The 16,852-nt window shown below is 46.7% G+C and overlaps 1 protein-coding gene across 7 annotated transcripts in view; it reads right to left on the reverse strand.

Annotated features, from left to right (window-relative positions):
• LOC134945472 (dynein axonemal assembly factor 8-like) overlaps positions 1-16,852 on the reverse strand; it is a 318,655-nt gene that overhangs the window by 182,190 nt on the left and 119,613 nt on the right. For all 7 annotated transcript variants that reach the window (XM_063934780.1, XM_063934779.1, XM_063934778.1 and 4 more), the window contains 2 exons: positions 13,836-13,967; positions 5,199-5,393 (listed from right to left, as the gene is read on the reverse strand). In XM_063934780.1, the coding sequence (XP_063790850.1) occupies positions 5,199-5,393; positions 13,836-13,967 (327 nt within the window). The remainder of the gene's footprint in view (positions 1-5,198; positions 5,394-13,835; positions 13,968-16,852) is intronic.

Raw genomic sequence — 16,852 nt, forward strand, 5'->3', positions numbered from 1 at the left:
ACAAAGGGATCAGGCTGCTAAATGGCACAAATACTGGTGTCATATATCATATTCTCTTCTATACAGTATCAAACAATTAGGGAATCACTTGAGGGTACAAAGATACCTGGATGCAGGGCTGCACTGGCCCGCAGGGATACAGGGGAAACCCCTGGTAAGGGTGTGTGTGTGTGTGTGTGTGGGGATGGGGGGGGGCCTACACCGCATCCTCTAGGGATCAGGTTCCGGACATTTGAGTCACACCTACTGTAATACATACCTGTATGTTACCTTATACTGCACAGGTCTATGGTGTATTTTCTACATTGCTGTTATCACTGTGGTACATTGCATGCGTAGTATTTACTATATACATTGCATGCATCAGTATTTACTATATACACTGCTCAAAAAAATAAAGGGAACACTAAAATAACACATCCTAGATCTGAATGAATGAAATATTCTTATTAAATACTTTGTTCTTTACATAGTTGAATGTGCTGACCACAAAATCACACAAAAATTATCAATGGAAATCAAATTTATTAACCCATGGAGGTCTGGATTTGGAGTCACCCTCAAAATTAAAGTGGAAAAACACACTACAGGCTGATCTAACTTTGATGTAATGTCCTTAAAACAAGTCAAAATGAGGCTCAGTAGTGTGTGTGGCCTCCACGTGCCTGTATGACCTCCCTACAATGCCTGGGCATGCTCCTGATGAGGTGGCGGATGGTCTCCTGTGGGGTCTCCTCCCAGACCTGGACTAAAGCATCCACCAACTCCTGGACAGTCTGTGGTGGATGGAGAGACATGATGTCCCAGATGTGCTCAATTGGATTCAGGTCTGGGGAACGGGGGGCCAGTCCATAGCATCAATGCCTTCATCTTGCAGGAACTGCTGACACACTCCAGCCACATGAGGTCTAGCATTGTCTTGCATTAGGAGGAACCCAGGGCCAACTGCACCAGCATATGGTCTCACAAGGGGTCTGAGGATCTCATCTCGGTACCTAATGGCACATGGAGGGCTGTGTGGCCCCCCAAAGAAATGCCACCCCACACCATTACTGACCCACTGCCAAACCGGTCATGCTGGAGGATGTTGCAAGCAGCAGAATGTTCTCCTTGGCGTCTCCAGACCCTGTCACGTCTGTTACATGTGCTCAGTGAGAACCTGCTTTCATCTGTGAAGAGCACAGGGCGCCAGTGGCGAATTTGCCAATCTTGGTGTTCTCTGGCAAATGCCAAACGTCCTTCACGGTGTTGGGCTGTAAGCACAACCCCCACCTGTGGACGTCGGGCCCTCATACCACCCTCATGGAGTCTGTTTCTGATCGTTTGAGTAGACACATGCACATTTGTGGCTTGCTGGAGGTCATTTTGCAGGGCTCTGGCAGTGCTCCTCCTGTTCCTCCTTGCACAAAGGCGGAGGTAGCGGTCCTGCTGCTGCGTTGTTGCCCTCCTGCGGCCTCCTCCACGTCTCCTGATGTACTGGCCTGTCTCCTTGTAGCGCCTCCATGCTCTGGACACTACGCTGACAGACACAGCAAACCTTCTTGCCACAGCTCGCATTGATGTGCCATCCTGGATGAGCTGCACTACCTGAGCCACTTGTGTGGGTTGTAGGGAGGTCATACAGGCACGTGGAGGCCACACACACTACTGAGCCTCATTTTGACTTGTTTTAAGGACATTACATCAAAGTTGGATCAGCCTGTAGTGTGTTTTTCCACTTTAATTTTGAGGGTGACTCCAAATCCAGACCTCCATGGGTTAATAAATTTGATTTCCATTGATAATTTTTGTGTGAATTTGTTGTCAGCACATTCGACTATGTAAAGAACAAAGTATTTAATAAGAATATTTCATTCATTCAGATCTAGGATGTGTTATTTTAGTGTTCCCTTTATTTTTTTGAGCAGTGTATAAAGAGGCCAGTCCATGCACTCTCTTATGGTTATCAAAACCTCTGTGGCGACTGGCCATACCCCTAAACATGGGCCCCTACCCGATGCGCCCTTAATGCCCCAGTCCGATACTGCCTGGATGGAAGAGAACCCAATACATGATGTAAGTAATAAATGGGTAAGAGAGAGGTCTCCTGGAGGTTTTTCTTTAATAAAGATTTTTTTGTTTAATATTTTTTTATATATTTCTATGACATATGCACTACAGGTGCCAGTAGGCCCTATCTGCCAGCATGACAAGGAAGCCCTGACTAAGGCTAATAAATATTACAGGCATATCCAAAGGCATGGAGGTACAGAGTAGAGCCTTAGTGCTATTGGCATTAGAGCTGGTTATACACCAGGGGGCATTTTTTTTTTTTTTTTTGCGGGCCCTGCTCCCCTGGGGAAATCATCCCTGGGGCCAAATAGCTTAGCGCTGGTGGACCCATGGTGGAGAGTCTTCCATACTATGTGTCTCCCCTCTATGGTTCCACTAACCCTGGCTGTATCAAACTTAGTGCCGGTGATGGAAAAAATGGGAGGAAGCCACGTTCTTTGTCCTCCCGATGTTATGGGCCTGGGGTAACCATTCACTAGTCTCTGTGGGAACCTATCACTCTGTCATATACATGACTTTTATGTGTAAGGGTGAAGATGACGTCTCCCCAGGATGTTTTTCTGCCCCAACAAAACTATTTTAATCTCATATACTGTATACAATACTCCCATTTATACCGTTAAAAGGGTACATTCTACAGACAGCTCCGAAAAACCATCCGTGAAACTGTATATGTGATTATGAACTACAGCCGTTTGGAGAAATCATTACAGGAAGTTAGAGATAGGAATGATTTATTGTAACCACAATCTAAAGAGGCCTAGAGGGATTATTTTACCTTTGATTTCATTTTGCAATGTAATGTACATTACAAAATATTGTTAAGAAACATTGGTCCATCCACAAACGTAAGAAACCTAAGATGATCTAATACAGGACAGACAAAATTCATCTTCCCCACAGCACAGAACCGCTGCCCCATCAGGCACCCACTGCTGCAACCAGTGCTCAGTGCGGGGTCATGTTTTGCTTCAAATGTCACTTTTGTAAAATCAAAGTTGTTGTTTTCTCAAAAAGTGCTGTCCCTCTAGTAATTAATAATAATTAAAAACATAGATGAAATAACATAAAATCCACTTAAAGCACATAAGTCCAAATGTATTAAGCTTTCAAAAGTGATAAAATGGAGAGTGATAAAGGACCAACCTATCAGCTCCTGTCATTTTTAGCACATACATCCTGTAACATGGCAGTTAGGAAGCTGATTAGCTGGTACCTTATCACTCTTTATCAGTCTCCACGTTATCACTTTTTAAGGCTTAATACATGTGGGACATAGAACATAAAGCAAGTGCAGAAGGTCTGGTTCCCATCTACTATTGGGGAACAGGTAAAACTTAAAGAGGAGCAGTGAGTGGTTATAAGAGGGGGAGGAGGAAAAGCAGGAGCCATTTTTGTCTCAGTGCCCTTGCATCTACTGGTGAGATATCATATAACCCACCATATGTCTTTCTATACTCAGCACCAGAAAGTAAATGACAGAATGGATAAAAAAAGTCCACCCAAGATGGCTGCCTCATCTGGTACCTTTCATGAGTGGAATAGATAACCTGTGGAATTTATTACCCAAAATGACTTCTCCAATGACTGCCTTATGCCTATTCTCTAGTTTTTCCCTTTTTTATTTTTCTGTGTGGTTTTTCGATTTGCTGTAACACTAAATCCTTTGTACCATGTGCTATGTTTTTTTTCATGTCTGTAAAGAGCTTTGAGTCCCATGGGAGACAGAGCGCTACATAAATAAAATAATAATTATTATAGTCTGGCACATTATTCCATTTATACTAAACTGGTAGGTGCAAAATATAAACTAATAGGTTCCATTAAATCTTGCCACAGCTACAAAATAGGACAATATAGTGAAAATGTGAAATAAATGCATAATGAGTGGACATAACAATGCTTGTTTAAATCAGTATTTCTTTTTTATGTAAATATAACGGACTTTGCAGAACTGTGAATAATAATAAAGATAATGTTGACAATAATATTATTTATGGAGTGGTTCATACAGCAAATCTACAACTGGCTCTTTTTACGAACCTAAGTGAACATCGCTATGGGGGTCATTCCGAGTTGATCGCTAGCTGCATTTGTTCGCAGCGCAGCGATCAGGCTAAAAAATGGCAGTTCTGCGCATGCGTATGCGGCGCAATGCGCACGTGCGACGTACGGGCACAACGAACGATGTCGTTTTGCACAGGGTCTAGCGATGCATTTCAGTCGCACTGCTGGCCGCAGAGTGATTGACATGAAGTGGGCGTTTCTGGGTGGCAGCTGACCGTTTTCAGGGAGTGTGCGGAAAAATGCAGGCATGCCAGGAAGAACGCAGGCGTGGCTGGGCGAACGCTGGGCGGGTTTGTGACGTCAAAACATTAACTGAACAGTCTGAAGTGATCGCAAGCGCTGAGTAGGTTTTGAGCTACTCAGAAACGACACAAATTTTTTTTGCCGTTCTGTGATACAACCGTTCGCACTTCTGCTAAGCTAAAATACACTCCCAGTGGGCGGCGGCATAGCATTTGCACGGCTGCTAAAAACTGCTAGCGAGCGATTAACTCGGAATGACCCCCTATGTCCTAATAACCGCTAATACAGCAACACTCCTGGCACCACCTGCAATAACACAATGTCCATAAAGAGGGTGGAAACCATCAAAGCAGTCGCATTACTGGTCTAGAACGATGGAGAGCCTCTGCTGCAGTGGGATTTGTGTCGAAACATTTATGTACAAAAGAAAAACATTAAATCACAAATGGTCATTAATATGTAAGCACTGCACTAAGGGCCTAGTTCAGCATGGATCGCAAAAGCAAAATCTCTAATAGGCAAAACCATGTGCAGTGCAGGTGGGGCAGATGTAACACGTGCAGAGAGAGTTAGACTTGGGTGGGGTGTGTTCAAATAGAAATCTAAATTGCAGTGTAAAAATAAAGCAGCCAGTATTTACCATGCAAAGAAACAATATAACCCACCCAAATCTAACTCTCTCTGCACATGTTACATATGCCCCACCTACAGTCCACATGGTTTTGGCCATTAGAGAAAGATTTTGCTTCTGCGATCAGGTCTGAATTAGGCCCTAAGTCACATTATTGGAGTGTGAAAATATTTGTCTTCACTTTTACAAAGTCCCATGTGCCTACCTGAGTTTTCCTCTTGTTTTCTGGGCTGTGGTCTGAGGATCTGGCGCAGGAACTGTCCAGCTCTTAGCAGGGTCTGCACCCCACTCATGGTCAGGATCACAACTTGCTCAACTTCGGGGTCAGTGGTGAAAGGCTGCCTGGAGAGCAAGTTCAGCACCACAGAGCTGGGGTCGGGCACAGCGTGTAAATTTCCGCCTATCCCAGATAGAAATATTCTTAATATTCTATGATTTTATTCTGGCAATATAGCCTTCCATAGTATCTCTGCAAAATGTCCTTCTAAAATAATTCCATAAATATTCATGCCTCTGTCTGCATGTCTATCTATCTATCTATCTATCATTACTAACTCTCTACCTCTCATTCATTCATTCATATATATATATATATATATATACACACACACAGTGGGGCAAGAAAGTATCTGGACAGCCACCGATTGTACAAGTTGACCCACTTAGAAAGACGAGAGAGGTCTGTAATTTCCATCATAGGTACACTTCAACTGTGAGAGACAGAATCTGAACCCCCCCCCCAGGAAATCACATTGTATGATTTTTAAACAATTTACTTGTATATTCTTGTGGAAAATAAGAATTTACTTACCGATAATTCTATTTCTCGTAGTCCGTAGTGGATGCTGGGGACTCCGTAAGGACCATGGGGAACAGCGGCTCCGCAGGAGACAGGGCACAAAAGTAAAAGCTTTAGGATCAGGTGGTGTGCACTGGCTCCTCCCCCATGACCCTCCTCCAAGCCTCAGTTAGGATACTGTGCCCGGACGAGCGTACACAATAAGGAAGGATTTTGAATCCCGGGTAAGACTCATACCAGCCACACCAATCACACTGTACAACCTGTGATCTGAACCCAGTTAACAGCATGATAACAGCGGAGCCTCTGAAAAGATGGCTCACAACAATAATAACCCGATTTTTGTAACAATAACTATGTACAAGTATTGCAGACAATCCGCACTTGGGATGGGCGCCCAGCATCCACTACGGACTACGAGAAATAGAATTATCGGTAAGTAAATTCTTATTTTCTCTGACGTCCTAAGTGGATGCTGGGGACTCCGTAAGGACCATGGGGATTATACCAAAGCTCCCAAACGGGCGGGAGAGTGCGGATGACTCTGCAGCACCGAATGAGAGAACTCCAGGTCCTCCTCAGCCAGGGTATCAAATTTGTAGAATTTTGCAAACGTGTTTGCCCCTGACCAAGTAGCAGCTCGGCAAAGTTGTAAAGCCGAGACCCCTCGGGCAGCCGCCCAAGATGAGCCCACCTTCCTTGTGGAATGGGCATTTACATATTTTGGCTGTGGCAGGCCTGCCACAGAATGTGCAAGCTGAATTGTACTACACATCCAACTAGCAATCGTCTGCTTAGAAGCAAGAGCACCCAGTTTGTTGGGTGCCTACAGGATAACAGCAAGTCAGTTTTCCTGACTCCAGCCGTCCTGGAAACCTATATTTTCAGGGCCCTGACAACATCTAGCAACTTGGAGTCCTCCAAGTCCCTAGTAGCCGCAGGTACCACAATAAGCTGGTTCAGTTGAAACGCTGACACCACCTTAGGGAGAAACTGGGGACGAGTCCGCAGCTCTGCCCTGTCCGAATGGACAATCAGATATGGGCTTTTGTGAGACAAAGCCGCCAATTTTGACACTCGCCTGGCCGAGGCCAGGGCCAACAGCATGGTCACTTTCCATGTGAGATATTTCAAATCCACAGATTTGAGCGGTTTAAACCAATGTGATTTGAGGAATCCCAGAACTACGTTGAGATCCCACAGTGCCACTGGAGGCACAAAAGGGGGTTGTATATGCAGTACTCCCTTGACAAACTTCTGGACTTCAGGAACTGAAGCCAATTCTTTCTGGAAGAAAATCGACAGGGCCGAAATTTGAACCATAATGGACCCCAATTTGAGGCCCATAGACACTCCTGTTTGTAGGAAATGCAGGAATCGACCGAGTTGAAATTCCTCCGTGGGGGCCTTCTTGGCCTCACACCATGCATCATATTTTCGCCAAATGCGGTGATAATGTTGTGCGGTCACCTCCTTCCTGGCTCTGACCAGGGTAGGGATGACCTCTTCCGGAATGCCTTTTTCCCTTAGGATCCGGCGTTCAACCGCCATGCCGTCAAACGCAGCCGCGGTAAGTCTTGGAACAGACATGATCCTTGCTGAAGCAAGTCCCTTAGTATCTCTTGAAGTTCCGGGTACCACGTCCTTCTTGGCCAATCCGGAGCCACGAGTATAGTTCTTACTCCTCTCCGTCTTATAATTCTCAGTACCTTGGGTATGAGAGGCAGAGGAGGGAACACATACACCGACTGGTACACCCACGGTGTTACCAGAGCGTCCCAGCTATTGCCTGAGGTTCTCTTGACCTGGCGCAATACCTGTCCAGTTTTTTGTTCAGACGGGACGCCATCATGTCCACCTTTGGTCTTTCCCAACGGTTCACAATCATGTGGAAGACTTCCAGATGAAGTCCCCACTCTCCCGGGTGGAGGTCGTGCCTGCTGAGGAAGTCTGCTTCCCAGTTGTCCACTCCCGGAATGAACACCGCTGACAGTGTTATCACATGATTTTTCGCCCCGCGAAGAATCCTTGCTGCCATTTCCCTCCTGCTTCTTGTGCCGCCCTGTCTGTTTACGTGGGCGACTGCCGTGATGTTGTCCGACTGGATCAGCACGGGTTGACTTTGAAGCAGAGGTCTTCCTAGGCTCAGAGCATTGTAAATTGCCCTTAGCTCCAGTATATTTATGTGGAGAGAAGTCTCCAGACTTGACCACACTCCTTGGAAATTTCTTCCCTGTGTGACTGCTCCCCAGCCTCTCAGGCTGGCATCCGTGGTCACCAGGACCCAGTCCTGAATGCCGAATCTGCTGCCCTTTAGTAGATGAGCACTCTGCAGCCACCACAGAAGAGACACCCTTGTCCTTGGAGACAGGATTATCCGCTGATGCATCTGAAGATGCGATCCGGACCATTCGTCCAGCAGATCCCACTGAAAAATTCTTGCGTGAAATCTGCCGAATGGAATCGCTTCGTAAGAAGCCACCATTTTTCCCAGGACTCTTGTGCATTGATGCACAGACACTTGGCCTGGTTTTAGGAGGTTTCTGACTAGCTCGGATAGCTCCCTGGCTTTCTCCTCCGGGAGAAACACCTTTTTCTGGACTGTGTCCAGAATCATCCCTAGGAACAGCAGACGTGTCGTCGGAATCAGCTGCGATTTTGGAATATTTAGAATCCACCCGTGCTGTCGTAGAACTACTTGAGATAGTGCTACTCCGACCTCCAACTGTTCTCTGGACCTTGCCCTTATCAGGAGATCGTCCAAGTAAGGGATAATTAAGACGCCTTTTCTTTGAAGAAGAATCATCATTTCGGCCATTACCTTGGTAAAGACCCGGGGTGCCGTGGACAATCCAAACGGCAGCGTCTGAAACTGATAGTGACAGTTCTGTACCACGAACCTGAGGTACCCTTGGTGAGAAGGGCAAATTGGGACATGGAGGTAAGCATCCTTGATGTCCAGGGACACCATATAGTCCCCTTCTTCCTGGTTCGCTATCACTGCTCTGAGTGACTCCATCTTGATTTGAACCTTTGTATGTAAGTGTTCAAAGATTTCAGATTTAGAATAGGTCTCACCGAGCCGTCTGGCTTCAGTACCACAAATAGTGTGGAATAATACCCCTTTCCTTGTTGTAGGAGGGGTACTTTGATTATCACCTGCTGGGAATACAGCTTGTGAATTGTTTCCAATACTGCCTCCCTGTCGGAGGGAGACGTTGGTAAAGCAGACTTCAGGAACCTGCGAGGGGGAGACGTCTCGAATTTCCAATCTGTACCCCTGGGATACTACTTGTAGGATCCAGGGGTCCACTTGCGAGTGAGCCCACTGCGTGCTGAAACTCTTGAGACGACCCCCCACCGCACCTGAGTCCGCTTGTACGGCCCCAGCGTCATGCTGAGGACTTGGCAGAAGCGGTGGAGGGCTTCTGTTCCTGGGAAGGGGCTGCCTGCTGCAGTCTTCTTCCCTTTCCTCTACCCCTGGGCAGATATGACTGGCCTTTGCCCGCTTGCCCTTATGGGGACGAAAGGACTGAGGCTGAAAAGACGGTGTCTTTTTCTGCTGAGATGTGACTTGGGGTAAAAAAGGTGGATTTTCCAGCTGTTGCCGTGGCCACCAGGTCCGATGGACCGACCCCAAATAACTCCTCGACTTTATACGGCAATACTTCCATGTGCCGTTTGGAATCTGCATCACCTGACCACTGTCGTGTCCATAAACATCTTCTGGCAGACATGGACATCGCACTTACTCTTGATGCCAGAGTGCAAATATCCCTCTGTGCATCTCGCATATATAGAAATGCATCCTTTAAATGCTCTATAGTCAATAAAATACTGTCCCTGTCAAGGGTATCAATATTTTCAGTCAGGGAATCCGACCAAGCCACCCCAGCGCTGCACATCCAGGCTGAGGCGATCGCTGGTCGCAGTATAACACCAGTATGTGTGTATATACTTTTTAGGATATTTTCCAGCCTCCTATCAGCTGGCTCCTTGAGGGCGGCCGTATCTGGAGACGGTAACGCCACTTGTTTTGATAAGCGTGTGAGCGCCTTATCCACCCTAGGGGGTGTTTCCCAACGCGCCCTAACTTCTGGCGGGAAAGGGTATAACGCCAATAATTTTCTATCGGGGGAAACCCACGCATCATCACACACTTCATTTAATTTATCTGATTCAGGAAAAACTACAGGTAGTTTTTTCACACCCCACATAATACCCTTTTTTGTGGTACTTGTAGTATCAGAAATATGTAACACCTCCTTCATTGCCCTTAACATGTAACGTGTGGCCCTAATGGAAAATACGTTTGTTTCTTCACCGTCGACACTGGAGTCAGTGTCCGTGTCTGTGTCGACCGACTGAGGTAATGAGCGTTTTAAAGCCCCTGACGGTGTTTGAGACGCCTGGACAGGTACTAATTGGTTTGCCGGCCGTCTCATGTCGTCAACCGACCTTGCAGCGTGTTGACATTATCACGTAATTCCCTAAATAAGCCATCCATTCCGGTGTCGACTCCCTAGAGAGTGACATCACCATTACAGGCAATTGCTCCGCCTCCTCACCAACATCGTCCTCATACATGTCGACACACACGTACCGACACACAGCACACACACAGGGAATGCTCTGATAGAGGACAGGACCCCACTAGCCCTTTGGGGAGACAGAGGGAGAGTTTGCCAGCACACACCAAAACGCTATAATTATACAGGGACAACCTTATATAAGTGTTTTCCCTTATAGCATCTTAATATATAATAATATTGCCACATAAAATGCCCCCCCCCTCTCTGTTTTAACCCTGTTTCGGTAGTGCAGTGCAGGGGAGAGCCTGGGAGCCTTCCTAGCAGCGGAGCTGTGTAGGAAAATGGCGCTGTGTGCTGAGGAGAATAGGCCCCGCCCCCTTTTCGGCGGGCTTCTTCTCCCGTTTTTCTGACAACCTGGCAGGGGTTAAATACATCCATATAGCCCCAGAGGCTATATGTGATGTATTTTTAGCCAGCATAGGTACTTTCATTGCTGCCCAGGGCGCCCCCCCCCAGCGCCCTGCACCCTCAGTGACCGTTGGTGTGAAGTGTGCTGAGAGCAATGGCGCACAGCTGCAGTGCTGTGCGCTACCTCATGAAGACTGAGAAGTCTTCAGCCGCCGGTTTCTGGACCTCTTCTCTCTTCGGCATCTGCAAGGGGGTCGGCGGCGCGGCTCCGGTGACCCATCCAGGCTGTACCTGTGATCGTCCCTCTGGAGCTAGTGTCCAGTAGCCTAAGAAGCCAATCCATCCTGCACGCAGGTGAGTTCACTTCTTCTCCCCTAAGTCCCTCGTTGCAGTGAGCCTGTTGCCAGCAGGACTCACTGAAAATAAAAAACCTAACAAAACTTTTACTCTAAGCAGCTCTTTAGGAGAGCCACCTAGATTGCACCCTTCTCGGCCGGGCACAAAAACCTAACTGAGGCTTGGAGGAGGGTCATGGGGGGAGGAGCCAGTGCACACCACCTGATCCTAAAGCTTTTACTTTTGTGCCCTGTCTCCTGCGGAGCCGCTGTTCCCCATGGTCCTTACGGAGTCCCCAGCATCCACTTAGGACGTCAGAGAAAATAAATATTTGGACACCTACCAAGCAGTAACATTTCTGGCTCTCACAGACCTGTTACTTCTTCTTTAATAAGCTCTTCTATCCTCCACTCATTACCTGTATTAATGGCACCTGTTTGAAGTGGTTATCTGTATAAAAGACACCTGTCCGCACCCTCAAACAGTCAGACTGCTACCTCTCCACCATGGCCAAGACCAGAGAGCTGTCTAAGGACACCAGGGACAAAATTGTAGAGCTGCACAAGGCTGGGATGAGCTACTCGACAATAGGCAAGCAGCTTGGTGAGAAGAGATCAACTGTTGGCACAATTATTAAAAAATGGAAGAAATACAAGATCACTGACAATCTCCCTTGACCTGGGGCTCCATGCAAGATCTCACCTCGTGGGGTATCAATGATATTGAGAACGGGGAGGAATCAGCCCAGAACTACACCGGGGGACCTGGTTAATGACCTCAAGAGAGCTGGGACCACAGTCACAAAGGTTAGCATTAGTAACACACTACGTTGTCATGGACTGAAATCCTGCAGCGCCTGAAAGGTCCCCCTGCTTAAGCCAGCACATATCCAGGCCCGTCTAAAGTTTGCAAGTGACCATCTGGATGATCCAGAGGAGGATTGGGAGAATGTAATGTGGTCAGATGAGAGCAAAATCAAACTTTTTGGTATAAACTCCACTCGCCGTGTTCGGAGGGAGAAGAATGATGAATGGCATCCCAAGAACACCATACCCACTGTGAAGCATGGGGGTGGAAACATGCTTTGGGGCTGCTTTTCTGCAAAGGGGACAGGACGACTGATCCATATTAAGGAGAGGATGAATGGGACCATGTATCGTGAGATTTTAGGCAAAAACCTCCTTCCCTCAGTAAGAGCATTGAAGATAGGACGTGGCTGGGTCTTCCAGCATGACAATGGCCCCAAACATACAGCCCGGTCAACTAAGGAGTGGCTCCATAAGAAGCATTTCAAGGTCCTGGAGTGGCCTAGCCAGTCTCCAGACTTCAACCCAATAGAAAATCTGTGGAGGGAGTTGAAAGTCCGTGTTGCCCGGCGACAGCCTCAAAACATGACAGATTTAGAGAAGATCTGCATGGAAGAGTGGGCCAAAATACCTGTGTGCAAACCTGGTCAAGAACTACAGGAAACGTTTGACCTCTGTAATTGCCAACCGAGGTTATATTACAAAGTATTTAAGTTAAACTTTTTGATTGTCCAAATATTTATTTTCCACAAGAATATACTAATAAAATGTCTAAAAATCATACAATGTGATTACCTAGTTTTTTTTTCCAGATGTCTCTCACTGTTGAAGTGTACCTATGATGGACCTAACCCCCCTTCCCGCAGCCTAAACCTAACCCTCCCCCCCTGCAGCCTACCCATAACCTTCCCCTCACAACCTAAACATAAGCCCCCCCACCCCTCCCCTCCTGCTTCCCGAAGCAGTCTTGTTTGGGATTCCGGGTGTCGGGATGCCGGCATTGCGATTGTGATCCCAGTCGGGATGACCAGATCCCGTATGTACCATCCCCTATGTACGGCATTACTGAACCTTTGTGGAACCATATAATAATCTATCAAAATTAACCACGGTCTCAGAATCTGTTATATTCCTTAATACATTACAGTCCCATTCTCAGATATTTACATATCAATATCTATAGCATTAGAACTTCATTACTCATTGTGTAGATCTAAGTGGCAGGATGGAGGGAAAGGAAAGGTGGATAGCAAAGGTGGCTGGTGCGGGGGAGGGGCGGGAGGGGCAGGTGACTGATCGATTTATACAGTAAGTCCATGTAGAAGAGCAGTAAGCACTCTGTGGTAGTACTTCCTGTGCCTGTGGTAGGAAACCATTGATAGTCTATGGCCAATGTAAAGTAATTTCACCATCAATGGTTGAGAACCAAATGGTCTCCTGCCATCGATGGCAGCTGTGGGCCTGATGTTTTTTTTTTTTTTTTTTTTTTTACAGTTAGTGAGTGCTGCATGCACAGATCTGTCAGTCAGCAGCCCAGCCCCGCCCCCGGCTCTTACACATACATACAAGCTGGAGCTGGGCCGCTGCTTTCTGCAGAGTGCCCACTATGCCAGGATGGCCTGCGGGCGCCTCACTTTCTGGTTTGCCGACTTGACAGGCTGTCACCTGTCAGTCAGCAGCCCGACTCCAGCTCTTACACAAAAGCAGCAGCCCAAGCGAAACATGCAAAGGTGTAAACCATCACTGGTAACACACATAATATGTTCATACCATCGATGGCTAGCAACACCATCCTCACTGATGAAGGCCACACCAATGGCCATCCCTGTGCAGGAAGTGACTCTTATTGTTATGTAAATTATGAAGGTGTGTGTATAGGGGTGTGTCCATACCACCACCAATATATATAATATATATATTCTTCTACCAGATGACAGACAAGACATAGTGTAATAGGTTACCCAGGCCCTGCAGCAGACTGTCAGAGTAAGGTGCTGCATGGAAACACAAGTTGGGATTTAGATCACCAAGATGACATAGGTTTGTCCGGATGACACCCAGGAGTCCCTGCTCAGCCAGTTCATTCATTAGTCCTGTAAAACAGAAGAGGCAGTAAGCAATACAGTGTCAGCTAAAGGCTGTGTCTGACAAGGCATTGACCATTAGGCTGGATTGGGCCCTTTACGTCTATGGGGCCAATCCAATTACATGCGAAGGAGGCAAGTTGCTATTGCAGCATTGTGTAAATGCCAGCACTGAAATTCACCACCTTCACAGCCCGATCTGATCCAAGACTCTCGGATTTTAAGTCTGGAAACTAAAATGTGAGAGTGTGGTGGCACCGTAAGTGCAACTTTACAGCTGCACTTACTTGTGCCACGACGAACTCACAGGTAATTGGACTGACCCCTGGAGTAAGGTATAGGGTGAATAGGCCTATTACAGATGGAACAAACTTCAATCACTTTCTGCAGGGCACTGATGTCGCAAAATACCTCCTTTCAATGGAATACAAAGGTAGTTAAATGTTTCAGTAAAGACTGCTTCACCTGCACATGCATCAGATCAAATGGTTAAGAGAGTAGATAACAGGGCCTGCATAGCATAGCAGGGGCCACAAACTACTAAATGTAATATTTGTTGCAGAAAATGCTTCTTTGTTCAAGCATAAAACACGCATGGAATATTGTGGGATTCGTTTTACTGGAAGTAATACATGTAAACTTCATATAACATGGAGGATTTACTAGAAGATGGTATAAGAGAGTACATTTTCACAATAAAGAGAGATTACAAAGTGACAATTTAAGATACAGTGTCTCCTACAGTCCCTCCAGCATAGCTTGTCTAGCAATACTTAACCAGTAGCTATTGCTACACTCTAATAAGTATAAGCCATCACCTTACCAGAAAACTACCTATTTTAACCAAATTCAGCTGCCAGTGCATGGAATATTTTTTCTTCTTCGGTATTTAAGGGATATGTCCAACTCAAAACTTAAAAAACTATTTTGGGTGCAGTTCAGTGAAAACAAAAAATAAGCTTTTAAACCTACCGGTAAATCTATTTCTCCTAGTCCGTAGAGGATGCTGGGGACTCCGTAAGGACCATGGGGTATAGACGGGCTCCGCAGGAGATAGGGCACCTAAAAAGAACTTTGACTATGGGTGTGCACTGGCTCCTCCCTCTTGCCCCTCCTCCAGACCTCAGTTAGAGAACTGTGCCCAGAGGAGATGGACAATACAAGGCAGGATTTAGCAATCCAAGGGCAAGATTCATACCAGCCCACACCAATCATACCATGTAACTTGGAACATACATAACCAGTTAACAGTATGAACAAACGACAGTAACGGTCCAAGACCGATGTCAACTGTAACATAACCCTTATGTAAGCAACAACTATATACAAGTCTTGCAGAGTTTCCGCACTGGGATGGGCGCCCAGCATCCTATACGAACTAGGAGAAATAGATTTACCGGTAGGTTTAAAATCTTATTTTCTCTTACGTCCTAGAGGATGCTGGGGACTCCGTAAGGACCATGGGGTTTATACCAAAGCATCCAATCGGGCGGGAGAGTGTGTATGACTCTGCAGCACCGACTGAGCAAACGCTAGGTCCTCATCAGCCAGGGTATCAAACTTGTAGAATTTAGCAAAAGTGTTTGACCCCGACCAAGTCGCCGCTCGGCAAAGTTGTAATGCCGAGACGCCTCGGGCAGCCGCCCAAGAAGAGCCCACCTTCCTAGTGGAATGGGCCTTAACCGAATTTGGTACCGGCAATCCAGCCGTAGAGTGAGCCTGCTGAATCGTATTACAGATCCAGCGAGCAATAGTCTGCTTCGAAGCAGGAGCGCCAATCTTATTGGCCGCATACAGGACAAACAGAGCCTCTGTTTTCCTAATTCTAGCCGTCCTGGCTACATAAATTTTTAAGGCCCTGACTACGTCCAGGGATCTGGAATCCTCCAGGTCACTTGTAGCCACAGGCACCACAATAGGTTGATTCATATGGAACGAAGAAACCACTTTAGGCAAAAATTGCGGACGTGTCCTCAATTCAGCTCGATCCACATGAAAAATCAAGTAGGGGCTCTTGTGTGACAAAGCCACCAATTCTGACACTCGCCTTGCTGATGCTAAGGCCAACAACATGACCACCTTCCAGGTAAGAAATTTCAACTCAACCTTGTTAAGCGGTTCAAACCAGTGTGATTTTAGGAACTGCAACACCACGTTCAGGTCCCATGGTGCCACTGGAGGCACAAAAGGGGGCTGGATGTGCAGCACTCCCTTTACAAACGTCTGGACTTCTGGAAAGGAAGCCAATTCCTTCCGAAAGAAAATCGAGAGGGCCGAAATCTGTACCTTAACAGAGCCTAATTTCAGGCCCATATCCACTCCTGTCTGTAGGAAGTGGAGAAGACGACCCAGATGAAAATCTTCCGTAGGTGCATTCTTGGTCTCACACCAAGACACATACTTTCGCCAGATACGGTGATAATGTTTTACCGTCACCTCCTTCCTAGCTTTTATTAAAGTAGGGATGACCTCTTCCGGAATCCCCTTTTTCGATAGGATTCGGCGTTCAACCGCCATGCCGTCAAACGTAACCACGGTAAGTCTTGAAATACACAGGGCCCCTGCTGCAACAGGTCTTCCCTCAGAGGAAGAGGCCAGGGATCTCCTGTGAGCATCTCTTATAGATCCGAGTACCAGGCCCTTCGAGGCCAGTCTGGGACAACGAGTATCGTCTGTACTCTTCTTCGTCTTATGATCCTCAACACTTTTGTGATGAGAGGAAGAGGAGGAAACACGTAGACCGATTTGAACACCCACGGTGTTACCAGAGCGTCTACTGCTACTGCCTGAGGGTCCCGAGACCTGGCGCAATACCTCCGAAGTTTTTTGTTGAGGCGTGACGCCATCATGTCTATTTGAGGAGTTCCCCAAAGACGTGTTACGTCTGCAAAGAC

Source organism: Pseudophryne corroboree, chromosome 7 (assembly GCF_028390025.1).
Source record: "Pseudophryne corroboree isolate aPseCor3 chromosome 7, aPseCor3.hap2, whole genome shotgun sequence".
Taxonomy (NCBI): Eukaryota; Metazoa; Chordata; class Amphibia; order Anura; family Myobatrachidae; genus Pseudophryne; species Pseudophryne corroboree.